At 42.9% G+C, this 18,124-nt stretch overlaps 1 protein-coding gene across 4 annotated transcripts in view; it reads right to left on the bottom strand.

Annotated features, from left to right (window-relative positions):
• The window catches only part of CNTLN (centlein), a 494,856-nt gene that overhangs the window by 84,308 nt on the left and 392,424 nt on the right, over positions 1 to 18,124 (bottom strand). For all 4 annotated transcript variants that reach the window (XM_073552475.1, XM_073552478.1, XM_073552476.1 and 1 more), the window contains exon 20: positions 7,029 to 7,232. In XM_073552475.1, the coding sequence (XP_073408576.1) occupies positions 7,029 to 7,232 (204 nt within the window). The remainder of the gene's footprint in view (positions 1 to 7,028; positions 7,233 to 18,124) is intronic.

Below are 18,124 nucleotides of genomic sequence, written 5' to 3'. Positions count from 1 at the left end.
ATTGCACTTTTGTCTCTTTTTGCTTTAAATAAAGCCGCTTTGTTTTTGATACTTCCTGGTATTTTGCTTTGACAAAACTTTATTGATACAGTCATGTGTGGATTATATGTGTTTTCTATCTTCGGATTTTCCGCATCTAATGCAATTCTATGGTGAAAATAAGCATGGAATACTCATCGTGCTTGCAACAGAAATTTTTAATGTTGCAGACTTGAAACATGCAACGCATGTCATTTTATGCTGAGTAAAAAAAAAGCACAGAGGGCATGAGATTTCTATAAATCCCATCCACCTTTGCTAAAATTGTGAGGCGCTGCCTTTTTTTACTGAGAAAAAATATGTCAGCGTGGGCCTGCCGTACAAGGCAGTACTTTCTTAGGCTCTTCCCCTTTGGGGTGTATAATGCACATACCTTTCAGCCCAGACATTTGCGGATATCAGCTAATACTGATCCTTCAACATTCAGATTTATACTTGAAAAAGGCTTAGTCAAGCCGAAACGTCGTATTGATAGTGTCTGTATTCCAAAAGGATCATTTTTTCTGTTTTCATTTTTTCAGCATTTCTGAATTGTATCCATAAGGGTTGAGTCATTTCATTTGGTCTATTTTTTTATTTTGCCTCTTGTGTAATACAAGACGAATAATTTCTCTGTTTTGAGTGCCAAAGTTTTCTTGAATGTCCTCCTGGAGACACGAGCGTAAATTATTATTAAATGCAACTGTAACATGCTTGAGAAGTGATCATTAGCTTCAAAGTCTCAAAATGATGACTGGAAATAAAAAATAAAAAAATAAAAAAAAACACACCAGAGGAGGAAGAAAATAATAGAACCCACATATTTTATACAAGAATATTGTAAAAGTCTCAAACTTTCCAGAGCACTTATGTAACTGCTGCAGAATTATTTTCGGAATTCTTCAGGTATACCATTAATTGCCCATTTTAAAGAGTACACCCATATTTTACACTGATTAAGATAAACAATTAAAAGTTTCTAAAGTTAGTGTAATATTTAGCAATAAATCACTGTAATATTCTAGAATTGATCTTCGCTTCCTCAGGATTTTACATAACAAGCTGACGTATATGTATTAACATTTAGGATGAAATGGAGTATAAGGTAAAAGTATCTCCAAAACTTGGATAAGTAACCCTTTGGCTTGTGATAAAACCTCCCACAGCTAGCTGTGTTTATAGGCGGTGGGCGCCTGTGTTGCAGGTATTTGCTGTTTCCACAAACAGGTACATATAATGTTGCAAGAAAAAAGCGGTTTTAGCAGCTCAATAAAAAAAACTTTTTTTAATGATCTTTTTTGGAAAACATTGGATAGAATAATGGAAAATATCTGGAAACATGACATACGTTGTGTGGCCAAAAAGGGGAAGACAAATGGCGAGATTTTATCCCCAACTGTGTACAAGGAACAAAATAGTCCCAAAATTGTCTTTCCCAAAATGTGTTCTTACTGACCTCCGATATAAGACACTAGCATCCCCCGAAGGGTGACACAATCCTATAGCTGACAACTTACTGCATCAGCCATGATCAGTGTTGGAACCGACTATAGTCGTTTGACCCTTAAATGCTGTCAATAATGACTACAGCATCTACAGGGTGCACCATTTATATAGATACACCTAAATAAAATGGGAATGGTTGGTGAGATCAACTTCCTGTTTGTGGCACATTAGTATATGGGAGGGGGGGAACTTTACTTGCAAAAACGAATCTGTTACAAAAAGGGAAAAAAACCAGATAAAAATCAGAAATCAGAGTTTTTAGGGTATGTGCACACGCCGCGGTTTTTGCTGCGGTTCCGCTGCGGTTTTGGCCCTGCGGAACCGCAGCAATTCCGCAGACATGGTACTTTACCATGTAACCCTATGGGTTTTCAAAAACCCTATGGGTTTTGCTGCGGTTTTTTTTCCGCAGCATGTCAATTGTTTCTGCGGATTCTGCTGCGGTTTCACACCTTTAATATAGTAGAGGTGTGAAACCACAGGGCAAAACCGCAGGCCAAAACGCATTAAAACCGCAGGTCACTTTACCTGCGGTTTTACCTGTGTTTCCGCGCGGAAAAACCCGCAGCGGAATCCGCAGCGTGTGCACATAGCCTTACTCTGATTGTGATGGTTCCAGTTTTCATTTTCAATACTGCATCCATAACAAATGCGTGACAAGTGGACATGTGAACAGAGTGTAAGGCTTTCTGGCAAAAAGGCTGAAAGCCTGGGGAGACTAATGTAAATAATAATGCCCATCACCCCAGAAAGTACTATTGAAGTACCGCAGATTTCATATTAATTTATACTTAGCAGAGGTGGGCAGGGAAGGAAAGTGCATCCAAATTAGGGTTACCCGCAAAACAGCCTGGATCTCAAGAATAAGTAAGCAGATGATTAACAGTGAATGGAATCATAATTTGTGGCTTTTTTTCCAACACAAAACTGGTGTCAACCCATAAATAAATTCCTTTTAAAGTGCTACCAGATTTATACAAGCTTGAGAAATTTGTGTGGGTGTCTTTCTGCTGCCATGCAGATAGAAGGGTGCAGTGCTTACAAAGTGAGGGTTGGTGAATTTATAGTGGTAGCAGTAGCGTAGCTACCGGGGGGGCAGAGGGGGCGGTCGCCCCGGGCCCTGAGCTCTCAGGGGGCCCACCAGAGCTACGCTACTGTAACTGTATCGGCGTGCACAGCGCGCCCATACAGTTACATTCTGCGGCAGAGCAGGGAGAATCGATCTCCCTACTCTGCCGCCCAGCCGCTATGGGCCCCTGAGAAGGCGGTGGGGGGCCCCGGTGCCAGCAGTGCTCCCCCCACCTCACAGCCAGCAATGTCGTCCTGGTCTATTTTGTGCGCACAGGACCTGTGATGAGGTCACGGGAGGGGCGGAGTCAGGGGGCTGATCAGGGGCTTCAGCTGCAGGGCTCTGCTGTGCTGGTTGTCATGGTGCAGGATGAGGTGAAGTAAGTTTCTGTGTGGGCTCAGGAGGGATGTAGCAGAGCTATGTGTGTATGAGGTGTACAGAGCGGAGCCGTGTGTGTAGCAGGTGTACGGAGCAGAGATATGCATGTATGAGGTGTACAGAGGAGCGGAGCCGCTTGTGTACGGAGCAGAGCCAAGTGTGTACGGGTCGGTGTGTACAGAGCAGAGCCTTGTGTGTACGGGGTGTACAGAGCAGAGCCGTGTGTGTGCGGGGTGTATGGAGTGGAGCTGTGTGTGCAATGTGTACAGATTGGAGCCGTATGTGTACGAGGTGTTAGGTGCGGAGCCGCGTGTGTACGGGGTGTGCAGAGCAGAGCCGTGTGTGCATAAGGTGTACGGAGCGGAGCCGCATGTGTACGGCGTGTACGGAGCAGAGCCACCTGTGTAGGGAGCAGAGCTGCGTGAGAACGGGGTGTAGGGAGCAGAGCTTCGTGTGTTCAAGGTGTACGGAGCAGAGCCGCATGTGTACAAGTGCACGGAGTGGAGCCAGGTGTGTACAAGGTGTACGGAGAGGAGCCGCGTTTGTACAGCGTGTACGTAGCAGAGGCGCGTGTGTACAGCGTGTACGTAGCAGAGGTGCGTGTGTACAGCGTGTACGTAGCAGAGGCGCGTGTGTACAAGGTGTACAGAACAGAGCTGTGTGTGTACAAGGTGTACGGAGCAGAGCCGTGTGTGTATAGGGGGTGTGGAGCAGAGCCGTGTGTATAGGGGGTATCAGGTGCAATAATAGGGACACATACGGCAGCAGCGGCTCAAGAAAGTATTGGGGTATCAAGTGCAGTAATAGGGACACATACGACGGCAGCAGCGGCGAAGTATTGGGGTATCAGGTGCAGTAATAGGGACACATACGGCAGCAGCGGTTCAGCATTGGGGTATCAGGTGCAGTAATAGGGACACATACCCCAATGCTGAGCCGCTGCTGCTGTATCAGCAGGATGAGTGGTTTGTGCAGGTTGGAGATAGATGGTGATGGGGCGGGAATATGAGAAGTGAAATGTGTCATTGTTGTATTCTCTGTAGCAGAGTCGTGGCTGGAGGAGTTGTCATGTCGGTCAGGGCCAGATGGAAAAGACGTGAAAAGTGACCGATTCCATCAGAAAGAACGTCAGCGGTAAGACACCAACTAAACCTGTGCAGTAATCACATGTTTTGTAGGACTGGTATTTACCACTGACCATATTGCGGTAATATCCATGTTGGTCTTTATATAGGGATTATTATTTACAGTAACAGCGCAGCCATTTCCTACATCCACTATAAGGGTGTGTCACCGAGTTGTAATCAGTTACCTAGTTAGGGGCCCACTCAGAAGTTTCGTCCCCCCCTGAGCCGAAACCCTAGCTACGCCTCTGAGTGGTAATATAAGAGCCCCATTTTGATTCTTGCTTTGGAGTCCACTCTCTTCTATGCGACCCTGAATAGAGGGCAACAAGTATTATAATAAAAGAGAAAATATACTAGCAGAGAAAGAACAATCTATACCAGTGGTGGCGATCCTATGGCACGTTTGCCAAAGGGGGCATGCAGAGAGCAAGCGTACCGTTGCGGTTCCGCATCAGTGGATGGGGCCAGCGGATGAGCAGCTCCTACTTCAGCTAGATGTGAGTCCGAAAACGCTCGCACATCCAGCTTACGTCTATTGCAGCGCATCAACTTGCCAGGTCTGTCCACGACAATACAAGCTGCAGAACAATCATAGGTCAGTAGTTGACATTGGCGTACACGCGACTGGGCACATGGCAGTGATATCATGAACCCCTGTCGATTGGATGCTGAAGTCAGCTGCCAGCTTCAGAAGATTATACAGCGGGAGAGAGGAATTTAAGTGAGTAGCACTCTTTGTCGCATTTTTTTTCTATGAGTTGAACTGCGGCTATGGCAGGATGGGGGCATATATATCATGATGAAGGGCATATACAAGGATGGGGGAGCATATGTACCAGGATGAAGGGCATACACAAGGATGGGGGCATATACATGGATTGAGGGAGCATATACAAGAATGGGGGAGCATATACAAGGATGGGGGAGCATATACAAGGATGGGGGAGCATATACAAGGATGGGGGAGCATATACAAGGACGGGGGAACAAATACCAGGATGGGGGAGCATATACAACGATGGGGGAGCATATACAAGGACGGGGCAGGATACACAATGATGGGGGAGCATACAAAAGGATTGGAGGCATATACAAGGATGGTTGAGCATATACAAAAATGGAGAGCATAAACTTGGGATGGGGGAGCATATACGTGGGATGGAGGAGCAAATACAAGGATATGGGGGAGCATATACAAGGATTGGGGAAGCATACACAAGGATGGGGGAGCATATACAAGGATATGGGGGCATATACATGAATTGGGAGAGCATATACTAGGATGGAGGCGCATATACTAGGATGGAGGAGCACATACATGAATGGGGGAGCATATACATGGATGGGGGGGGCATATACCAGGATGGGGGAGAATATACCAGGTTGGGGAGCATATACCAGGATGAGGATGCATATACCAGGATGAGGGTGCATATACTAGGATGAGGGTGCATATACCAGGATGGGGTGAGTATATACCAGGATAGGAAGCATATTCTTTTATATCTGCAGGCTGGTATCCCTGCCCCTATCTGTGGCTGCTCTAATGCCCCCACATGCTCTCTGCTGCCCCCACCTGCTCTCTTTATGAATTGTTTTTTCTAAAATAAAACCTCAGTATTTTGGTTAAATTGCTGTGTTGGCACTTTGCAATAAATAAGTGGGTTTTGGGTTCCAGTTTGGGTACTCTGTTTCTAAAAGATTCACCATCACTGATCTATACTCTTGCATTCCTCTTAGATTACCCAACAAATATGCATGTTTATAACTGTGGCATTTTTATTTTCATCATAAAATTAATACTATAATACTTTGTATGCAATAGCAAGGAATGTGAAATAAACAATTGTGGGAAATCATTCCATAAAGGCAGTCCCAGGATATATTGCATCATTTTTGTTTCTGTCCGCTTTTAAATGTTTCAAGTCCCACAGTATAATCCTTTCATTTATACGGAGCTCTCAGGAATATTCATTTTATAACATGAATGTGCGATACAGCATTGTGCTGCAGCAGTGACAATAAGGTTGCCATCTGACCATGGCTTTTCAAACATCTATGGTAATTATGGTACATGAATAAATGATCTTCAGCAGTCTGACATGTACTCTGACTATACTGTTGGGGCATTCTGGCACTATTCATAGACAAGAAGTAAAAGACTGCAGATGCTTTAATAAGAACGAGAACAGATGTTTAAAGGGACAAAAGTAACAGGGATCATGTGTGTTGGAACAATCAATGAGCTAACTCAAGATCAAAACTAGACATGAAAGAATCTGAAACCTGAAAGCCTTTGCAGAAAGAAAAGGAGAAGAAAATACTAGATCAAAACTTCACCCTTACTAATGACCCCAACACATGTATGAGCTTCTGTCCAATTTCTCTCTTCACATCAGCTTTCTTTTCCATTGTTCTCATCTGTCCTGCAAAGCCTGTACTCCTGGTTAGTAGTGTCAGTGAGGAGCTCTTTAAGAAAATGGCATGACTCGAGATCATAGATCACATGGTAGCCAGAGCTCCACGAGTTCTGTAGCCAGAAAATCCGCTCTCCTGAGCTTAATTTCATATCTTGCTACTATGGTCTTGGTCCCTCTGATCATGAACTTCTTCTGAAAGGTAGGAGTTCATTCAGTCTTTTGGAAGGTATCTTCCTTGACTTCTTCCCCTCCCCCTGAACTTCATCTACAAATATGATTTTTCTTTCAAAAGACAATCTTATTAACAGTGAAAGAAGCAATGGGCTTGGTACAAAGCAAAGCGAGCTAATGAGTAGACTGAAGCCATTATGGACTGAGATACCAAAACAAGTGTGAACACAGAGCAGCAACATTGGGGAACTTTACCCTCAACATTGCTTTCAATAAGGGATACAATGCTAGGACAATAAAAGGGTAAAGGCTATTTTGTGACATAATCCTCACTTTTACCTTTAGTTTGTTCTGGAGTTGCTTTATTTCCACATCCGAGGTTTTAGAGGGTGTTAATGGAATTACTGTAGGTTGATCCAAGGACACAGGGCTCACCATTTCCAGTGACCTCTTGGCTTGGGCCAGCTGTTGGGTCATCTGCTCTACAGTTTGCTCCAAATGTTCTTTCTCCCGCTGAACGTTTGATACATCTGAACATAGCTTCTATTGATTCAAAGGAAACAAAATATTGTGAGTCTTTAATTATTATTAGTCCTCGCAAATACTGTAAGGTTATAGAATACTTCAACTTTTATGGTCCTTTGTTATAAATGACGCAAAGACAATATAGAAAGTGGATAAAATTATATTATCAATTATATTAAATAATATACATATATAAATATATATTTAATGTAATTGAGTATATAATTATATCCACTTTCTATATCGTCTTTGTGTTATTTATAACACAATATGACTATATATAGAGACACAGTGGGGGAAATAGTATTTGATACACTACAGATTCTGCAAGTTTTCCCACCTACAAAGAATGGAGAGGTCTGTAATTTATATCGTAGGTACCCTTCAACTGTGAGAAACAGAATCTAAAAAACTAAATTCCCGAAAATCATATTGTATTATTTTAAAATAATTAAATTGCACATTATTGCATGAAATAAGTATTTGATCACCTACCAACCAGCAAGAATTCTAACTCTCATAGACCTGTTTTTCTTTAAGAAGCCCTCCTACTCTGCACTCATTACCTGTATTAATTGCACCTGTTTGAACTTGTTACCTGTGTAAAAGACACCTGTCCACACACTCAATCATACTCCAACTTCTCCACCATGGCCAAGACCAAATCGCTGTCTAAGGACAACAGGGACAAAGTTATATACTTGCACATGGCTGGAATGGGCTACAGGACAATAGGCAAGCAGCTTGGTGAGAAGGCAACTGTTGGCACAATTATTAGAGAATGGAAGGTACACAAGATGACTGTCAATCTTCCTTGGTCTGGGGCTCCATGCAATATCTCGCCTCGTGGGGTAAGGATGATTCTGAGAAAGGTCAGGAATCAGCCCAGAACTACAAAGGAGGACCTGGTCAATGACCTGAAGAGAGCTGGGACCACAGTCTCAAACATTACGGTTAGCAACACTACACCATCATGAAATAAAATGCTGCAGTACATGCAAGGTCCTGCTGCTCACACCAGAATATGTCCTCGCCAGTTTGAAGTTCGCCAGTGACCATCTGGATGATCCAGAAGAGGCATGGGAGAAGGTCATGTGGTCAGATGAGATAAAAACAGAACTTTTTGGCATCAACTCCACTTGCTGTGTTTGGAGGAAGAAGGATGAGTACAACCTCAAGAACGCCGTCCCAACAGTGAAGCATGGTGGGGGAAACATACTTTGGGGGTGCTTTTCTGCAAAGTGGACAGGACAACTGCACAGTGCTAAACTGAGGATGGTTGGGGTCATGCATCGTGAGATTTTGTCCAACAACCTCCTTCTCTCAGTAAGAGCATTGAAGATGGGTCGTGGTTGGGTCTTCCAGCATGACAATGACCGGAAACACACAGCCATGGCAACTAAGGAGAGGTACCGTAAGAAGCATTTCAAGGTCCTGGAGTGGCCTAGCCAGTCTCCAGACCTGGACTCAATAGAAAATCTTTAGAGAGAGATGAAACTCAATGTTGCCCAGCGACAGCTTCGAATCCTAAAAAATCTGGAGATTTGCCTCTGGTCTTTGAATGACTGGTCACTGCTGAGATTTCAAACAGATGAGGCATGGCATTAAAAGACCAAAAGCAGGTGGAGGGGCCAGGGAATCACAGACAGAGAGATAACCCAGTTTACACTCCAACCCCTCTGCACTGAAATCTAATTAGCAGAAAATTTCAAATGGTGATTAAATCAGAACCACAAAGCGGATTTCATCATCAAAGGTATCAGTTTATCTGTATTACAGCCACGTCTTTACTTTACATTACAAAATTGTCCTGTTAGGTTCTCCTTAATTCTATGTTGCATTATTGTACAGTCACAGAAAAATTCTAAAATACATCACAGACCTTAACCCTTTCATGACATGCGCCGTATATATATGACGCAGGCTCATGCAGTGAGCCCGCCCCAAACCTGGCAGGCGATGGCATTATATTAAATCCAGGACCTGCCACTAACAATTGCGGGTAGAGCTCTAAATGCGATTGTTAACCTGTTAAGAGTTGCAGTCAATCTCTGACAATCCCTGGCATTTAACATGTGCCAACGAGCACGAGCGTTCTTACTTCTGGCTAACTGCAAGTAACTGCGAGTCGCCGATGGGTTGTCATGACAGCTGGGGGTCAGCCGATGACCCCGTGACCATCATTACGGAACTCCTCTGAAACCCTGCCTATGGCAGAGGTTCAAAGGTAACTGATTTCTGCTATGCAAAGTGATGCTAGCGCATTGCTGCATATAGCACAAGTGATCAGACGATCGCATCTTCAAAGCCCCTAACCCCTTCATGACCAAGCCTATTTTGACCTTAACGACCAGGTCATTTTTTGCAATTCTGACCAGTGTCCACTTATGAGGTAATAGCTCAGGAACGCTTCAACTAATCCTAGCGATTCTGAGATTGTTTTTTCACGACATATTGGGCTTCATGCTATTGGTAAATTTAGGTCGATAATTTTTGCGTTTATTTGTGAAAAAATCAGAAATTTGGCGAAAATTTCCCATTTTTCAAATTTTGAATTTTTATTCTGTTAAACCAGAGAGTTATGTGACACAAAATAGTTACTAAATAACATTTCCCACATGTCTACTTTACATCAGCACAATTTTGGAAACAAAATATTTTTTTGTTAGGAAGTTATAAGGGTTAAAAGTTGACCAGCGATTTCTCATTTTTACAACAAAATTTACAAAACCATTTTTTTTAGGGACCACCTCACATTTGAAGTCACTTTGAGGGGTCTATATGGCAGAAAATACCCAAAAGTGACACCATTCTAAAAACTGCACCCCTCAAGCTACTCAAAACTACATTCAAGAAGATTATTAACCCTTCAGGTGTTTCACAGGAACTAAAGCAACGTGGAAAGAAAAAATGGACATTTTAATTTTTCCAACAAAAATTTTCTTTTAGCATCAATTTTTTCATTTTCACATGGGCAACAGGATAAAATGGATCCTAAAATTTGTTGGGCAATTTCTCCTGAGTACAACGATACCTCATATGTGGTCATAAACCACTGTTTGGGCGCACGGCAGGGCTCAGAAGGGAAGGAGCGCCATTTGACTTTTTGAATGGAAAATATGCTGGAATATTTAGCGGTTGCCATGTCGCGTTTAGAGAGCCCCTGTGTACCTAAACATTGGAGCTCCCCAACAAGTGACCCATTTTGGAAACTAGACCCCCAAGGAACTTATCTAGATGCATAATGATCACTTTGAACCCCCAGGTGCTTCACAAATTGATCTGTAAAAAAAAAAAAAAAAAAAGTACTTTTTTTTCACAAAATTTTCTTTTAGCCTCAGTTTTTTCATTTTCACATGGGCAACAGGATAAAATGGATCCTAAAATTAGTTGAGCAATTTCTCCTGAGTACACCGATACCTCATATGTGGTCATAAACCACTGTTTGGGCGTACGGCAGGGTCCGGAAGGGAAGGAGCACCATTTGACTATTTGAATGGAAGATTAGCTCCAATCTTTATCGGACACCATATCGCATTTGGAGAGCCCCTGTGCACCTAAACATTGGAGATCCCACAAAAGTGACCCCATTTTGGAAACTAGACCCCTTATGGAACTTATCTAGATGTGTAGTGAGCACTTTGAACCCCCAAGTGCTTCACAAAAGTTTATAACACAGAGCAGTGAAAATAAAAAATATTTTTTTTTCCTCAAAAATGATTTTTTAGCACGCAATTTTTAATTTTCACAAGGCTAACAGGAGAAATTAGACCAAAAAATTTGTTGTCCAGTTTGTCCTGAGTACGCTGGTACCCCATATGTGGGGGGGGGGAACCACTGTTTGGGCGCACAGCAGGGCTCAGAAGGGAAGGAGGGCCATTTGACTTTTTGAAATGCAAATTACTTCTAATCGTTAGCGGACACCATGTTGTGTTTGGAGAGCCCCTGTGTACCTAAACATTGCAGCTCCCCCACAAATGACCCCATTTTGGAAACTAGACCCCCTAAGGAACTTATCTAGATGCATAGTGAGCACTTTGAACCCCCAAGTGCTTCACAAAAGTTTATAACGCAGAGCCGTGAAAATAAAAAATATTTTTTTTACCTCAAAAAAATGATTTTTAGAAAGCCAAGGGTAAATAAACCCCCCGTTTATCACCCCCATAGGCAAGAACAACTAATAAAATAAAGAAATTATTTTTATTTTTCCGTTAGGGTTAGGGGTGGAACGAGGGTTAGGGTTGGAACGAGGGATAGGGTTGGAAAGAGGGTTGGAATTAGGGTTAGGTTGGAATTTGGGTTAGGGTTGGAATTAGAGTTAAAATTAGGGTTAGGCCGGGGTCACTGGCGAGGAATACGGCCGAGTGAGAGGCGTTAAAAGCACGCATTAGACACGGACCAATGATTCTCTATGGGGTCCCTCGCACCAGGCGTATATTTCTCATCTGTATTCTACGGTCCGTGCCAATCGCAGCATGCTGCGATTGTCAGCGTACTACGGCCGTAATACGCCAATGCAAGTCTATGGGTGCGCAAAAAATACGGATTACACACGGACCACACATGTGACTTGCGAGAAATACGCACCCGGTGTCTTTTAGCAAAGCCGGCAATTCAGTGCGCTATTCAGTAAACTCACACTGACAGGTTTAATAAAGAAACGAAAGAATAGATATAGACACATAGAATACATATATATATATATATTTGCGTTGGGGTTAGGGTTGGAGTTAGAATTGAGGTGTTTCCACTGTTTAGGCACATCAGCGGGTCTCCAAACGCGACATGGTGCAACCATTGATTCCAGCCAATTTTGCGCTCAAAAAGTCAATCGATGCTCCCTCCCTTCCAAGCCTCGACGTGTGCCCAAACAGTGGTTTACCCCAACATATGGGGTATCAGCGTACTCAGGAAAAATTGCACAACAACTTTGGGGGTCTAATTTCTCCTGGTACCCTTGGGAAAATAAAAAATTGGGGGCTAAAAAAATTAAATTACTTTTGTGGAAAATTTTTTTTTTTTATTTTCACGTCTCTGTGTTATAAACTTCTGTGAAGCACTTGGGGGTTCAAAGTGCTCACCAGGCATCTAGATAAGTTCCTTGGGGGGTCTAGTTTCCAAAATGGGGTCACTTGTGGGGGGTTTCTATTGTTTAGGCACATCAGGGGCTCTGCAAATGTAACGACGACCGCAGACCATTCCATCAAAGTCTGCATTTCAAAACGTCACTACTTCCATTCCGAGCCCTTACGTGTGCCCAAACAATGGTTCCCCCCATATATGGGGTACCAGCGTACTCAGGACAAACTGGACATCAACTTTTGGGGTCCAATTTAACCTGGTACCCTTGTGAAAAAAAAATTGCTGGCTAAAAATCATTTTTTTTTTAGGAAAAATTTTTTTTTATTTTCACGGCTCTGCGTTATAAACTTCTGTGAAGCGCTTGGGGGTTCAAGGTGCTCACCACACATCTAGATAAGTTCCTTGGGGGGTCTAGTTTCCAAAATGGGGTCACTTGTGGGGGGTTCCACAGTTTGGGTACATCAGGGGCTCTGCAAATGTAACATGATGCCCGCAGACCATTCCATCAAAGTCAGCATTTCATAATGTCACTACTTCCCTTTCGAGCCCCGACGTGTACCCAAACAGTGGTCCCCACCCACATATGGGGTACCAGCGTACTCAGGACAAACTGGACAACAACTTTTGGGGTCCAATTTATCCTGCTACCCTTTCAGTGACCTAGCTCACCCGACCCGCAGGGGGGCTTTAAAGTCATGACGCCACATAGGCGTCACTGGTCAGATTGGTACCAGTTTTCATGACGCCTATGTGGCGTCATTGGTCGTGAAGGAGCTAAAGTTGCTAACAAAATCAGTAAAAAGTAAGAAATTTAAAAAAAAAAAAATGGGAAAAAAAAAAAAGTTTCAAATCACTCCCCTTTCTCCCCAATGAAAATAAAGATACGTTTTTTTGGTTGTCACAATGCCAAACAATGGTCGTCACAGCTCCATCAAACAAAAAAATAAAAATATTGCCGGTCTTGGAAAATAGTGACACAACTAAGGCTAGTTTCACACTTGCTTTTTTTTGCAGCGCGTTTTTCCCGCAAAAAAACGCATTGAAAAAACGCATACATAAGCATACAACTGCTGCGTTTTTTTCAAGCATTTTTATGAGCATGCATGAAAAAAACGCAGCGTTTTTATGCGTTTGTATGCGTTTTTAGCGCGTTTTTACCGCGTTTTCGTTTTTTTCCAACATTTTTAGGTGGCCCCTCACACTACCCAAACCATGACTTTACTAACCCTAACCCTGACCCTAACCCTAACCCTGACCCTAACCCTTAACAAAACCATACTTAACCCTAATCCTGACCCTAACCCTGACCCTAACCCTTAACCAAACCATACTAAACCCTAACCCTGACCCTAACCCTGACCCTAACCCTGACCCTAACCCTAACCCTAACCCTAACCCTGACCCTAACCCTTAACAAAACCATACTTAACCCTAATCCTGACCCTAACCCTGACCCTAATCCTTAACAAAACCATACTTAACCCTAACCCTGACCCTAACCCTAACCCTGACCCTAACCCTAACCCTAACCCTGACCCTAACCCTTAACAAAACCATACTTAACCCTAATCCTGACCCTAACCCTGACCCTAACCCTTAACCAAACCATACTAAACCCTAACCCTGACCCAAAACCCAACCCTAACCCTGACCCTGACCCTAACCCTAAACCCCCTTAACTAACCCTAACTCTAACTCAAACCCCTAAATTCCATGGTTTAAAAAAAAAAACGCATATGCAAAAAAACGCTTACATGAGCATGCCAGTGCGCACATATGCGCATCCATAGGCTATAATGGCCCTTTTTAGCGCAAAACGTGCGCATATGTGCGCATGCGCTTTTTTGCAGGGCCAAAAAATGCAACATGATGCGTCTGGAAAATCCAATCGCACACCCCAAAAAAACGCAGCGCATGAAAATCGCATACATGCGCTTACAAGCGCGCAAGTATGCGCACCCATGTTAAAGATAGGGGAAAAAACGCATGCGCAGGTTAGCGTTTTTTTCCAGCGCTAAAAAACGCAAATGTGAAACCAGCCTAAGACATTTTTTTTTTTTCAAAACTTCAGATTTTTTTCCACCATTAAAATAATAAAAAACTGGACATGTTTGATTTTGCCGTAATCATATTGATGAAGAGAATCATATCACATGGTCATTATTTTTACCACAAAATGTACACCATAAAAACAATTCCCAAAAAACAATGTCAGAATTGTGCATTTTTCACAATTTCACCGCACTTGGAATTTTTTGTCCGTTTTCAAATACAGTACACTATATGGTAAAAAGAATGGTTTCATTCAAAAGTACAATTCGTCCCACAAAACACAAGTCCTCATACAGTTGTGGCCAAAAGTATTGACACCCCTGCAATTCTGTCAGATAATACTCAATTTCTTCCTGAAAATGATTGCAAACACAAAATATTTGGTATTATTATCTTCATTTAATTTGTCTTAAATGAAAAAAACACAAAAAGAATTGTCCTAAAGCCAAATTAGATATAATTCCACACCAAACATAAAAAAGAGGGTGGACAAAAGTATTGGCACTGTTAGAGAAACATCACATGATTTTTCGAATTTCTGTAATTAACAGCACCTGTAACTTACCTGTGGCACCTAACAGGTGTTGGCAATAACTAAATCACACTTGCAGCCAGTTGACATGGATTAAAGTTGACTCAACCTTTGTCTTGTGTCCTTGTGTGTACCACATTGAGCATGGAGAAAAGAAAGAAGACCAAAGAACTGTCTGAGGACTTGAGAAACCAAATTGTGAGGAAGCATGAGCAATCTCAAGGCTACAAGTCCATCTCCAAAGACCAGAATGTTCCTGTGTCTACCGTGCGCAGTGTCATCAAGAAGTTTAAAGCCCATGGCACTGTGGCTAACCTCCCTAGATGTGGACGGAAACGAAAAATTGACAACAGATTTCAACGCAAGATTGGATGGATGTTGGATAAAGAACCTCGACTAACATCCAAACAAGTTCAAGCTGCCCTGCAGTCCGAGGGTACAACAGTGTCAACCCGTACTATCCGTTGGCGTCTGAATGAAAAGGAACTGTATGGTAGGAGACCCAGGAAGACCCCACTTCTTACCCCGAGACATAAAAAAGCCAGGCTGGAGTTTGCCAAAACTTACCTGAATTAGCCTAAAACGTTTTGGAAGAATGTTCTCTGGTCAGATGAGACACAAGTAGAGCTTTTTGGGCAAAGGCATCAACATAGAGTTTACAGGAGAAAAAAAGAGGCATTCAAAGAAAAGAACACGGTCCCTACAGTCAAACATGGCGGAGGTTCCCTGATGTTTTGGGGTTGCTTTGCTGCCTCTGGCACTGGACTGCTTGACCGTGTGCATGGCATTATGAAGTCTGAAGACTACCAACAAATTTTTCAGCATAATGTAGGGCCCAGTGTGAGAAAGCTGGGTCTCCCTCAGAGGTCATGGGTCTTCCAGCAGGACAATGACCCAAAACACACTTCAAAAAGCACTAGAACACCTGCGGAGAGATCTAAAAATGGCAGTTTGGAGAAGGCACCCTTCAAATATCAGGGACCTGGAGCAGTTTGCCAAACAAGAATGGCCTAAAATTCCAGGAGAGCATTGTAAGAAACTCATTGATGGTTACCGGTAGCGGTTGGTCGCAGTTATTTTGGCTAAAGGTTGTGCAACCAAGTATTAGGCTGAGGGTGCCAATACTTTTATCTGGCCCATTTTTGGAGTTTTGTGTGAAATGATCAATGTTTTGCTTTTTGCTTCATTCTCTTTTGTGTTTTTTTCATTTAAGACAAATTAAATGAAGATAATAATACCAAAGAATGTGTTTGCAATCATTTTCAGGAAGAAACTGAGTATTATCTGACAGAATTGCAAGGGTGTCAATGCTTTTGGCCACAACTGTATGTCTATGTGGACAGAAGAATAAAAGTTATAGCTCTGGGAAGAAGGGGAGGAAAAAAAGAAAACAGGCTGTGGCGTGAAGGGGTTAAAGGGTTTATCCAGGATTTTTTTTCTTACTATGGACCTAAAAACTAACAGGCAGGTAGCTGCTTCTTAGCTGTAGTGCCCAGCACCGATCTCTGCCGTCACGCTGCCGTCACAGACCTCTCCTGCTCGTGATTCAGTGGCTTCTGCTGACATCATGTTGATAGAGCAGTGGTTACTCTTCAGCTCAGCTCTGTGACTGTCGATGTCATGCTGATTGACAGCCGACTGGGAGCCGGCTGTCAATCAGCCTGAGGTTGACGATGAACACCTGAATCGCTGGCAGGAGAGGTCGGTGACCAGTCTGCGCCAGTTCCAGGTAGAACGGGCAGGAAGTTAGTAACTATCTGCCTGATATTTATTTTTTTACTATTGGATAAAAACTAAAGAAAAAACAAACCTGTTATCACATTTTTTCCTGGTAGGTCTCTTAAGGGCTCATACTCACATCCGAGAAACTTGGATGAGCCTGGAACGTCAATACCCAGCACTCGGATCGTACATTCAGCTGCATAGAAATACATGCAGCCGCATGCTCCGCTCCAGAGTACCGGCGGCTGTGCCGGGTATTAAGATGCGAGACTCGGCAGAGTTTCTTGCATGTGTGATCCCGGCCAAAAAGAGTGATAGTGCTCGTTTAAGTGCCAGCTAACACATGTAAATAATTTTAGTTTTCCACAGCAGCACACTGTTGTTATACCTCCAGTATTACAGAAAAATGCTACCCAAGTCCAACCTTTCAGCGCGTCTCCGAGATCCATATTAGCCAATGGAGTCCATAGACTGACAGGCCGCATTTCTCGCATATGCAGATAAGTATCTACCACCAGTGGGTCATTCTGTGCAGTTTACAAATACAGTTCAAAGCTTCCTGCAAAACACATTAACCTCAAATGCTCCCACCACAGCAATGTGATTTCCCTGTAGACAGGAGGAAGTAGTACTATACTGACACGGTTGCTCACTTTTTATTCCCTGTTGTATACTATTTTCCATTTAAAAAAAAGAATTCTAAAATGACTATACACCCAGTCTACTATCAAACCTAACAATCATTATTTAGCATATACATAATACCATTATCATGTTTTTTGCTACAATTAGCATATACGCTGGGAAAGTAGTCAAAGTGCTTGCTAAACATGTTCACACGGCTCAATAAAAACCAAGAGTACGTTTTTAGCCTATGTCCGGCTAGTAACAGTCAATAAATACGACAAAATAATAGAAAGGAATTTATATGTATGTAATAAGTTGGGGATTACATTAATGTTTTTATAATGTTATTTATACTTGGAACATGCCTCTAATGTGTAGCATGCAGCACACACTAAGAGTTAACCTCATCACTTTTTGCCAGACAGGGAATAGCTACGCGGGTGTTGTTTAGTTCATACAATGCAACAACCATGGTTGCTGGTCAGAGTGGCAGCAAAGCAGCCACAGAACAGATGTAAGATAGCAGCTCTCTGCCTGTTCCAGTAGGTCAACACAGTGGGACTTTCTGAAGAAAATGTAGTGCCTACTTCACCCCTTAATAAGAGGAATCCCCTGATCCACAGAGGCAACAGAGTGTGCAAGGACTCAAGAGGGCCCCTGTGGTGAAGCCATGAAAAGCCAAGAAGCAGATGATGAGACTTATCACTAACCTACAGGTAATGACAAATAGAAGGTACAGGAGTCTGGAGGCCCACTGAGGTGTAGCAACCATGTATACACATGGGTCCCTAACCTGTAAGCTCTAGAGCTTCATGTGGTTGAAGGCTCGAGACCTGTGGCTCGTGACTGTCTACCAGCTTGGTGCATTAGCACCAGGTGTAGCAAACAGCTATTA

The sequence above is a fragment of the Dendrobates tinctorius genome, unplaced genomic scaffold, assembly GCF_039654945.1.
Source record: "Dendrobates tinctorius isolate UK_male_01 unplaced genomic scaffold, ASM3965494v1 ptg000191l, whole genome shotgun sequence".
Classification (NCBI taxonomy): Eukaryota; Metazoa; Chordata; class Amphibia; order Anura; family Dendrobatidae; genus Dendrobates; species Dendrobates tinctorius.
The sequence above is the reverse complement of the archived record's forward strand: the minus strand, read 5'-3'. Positions and strand labels throughout refer to the sequence as shown.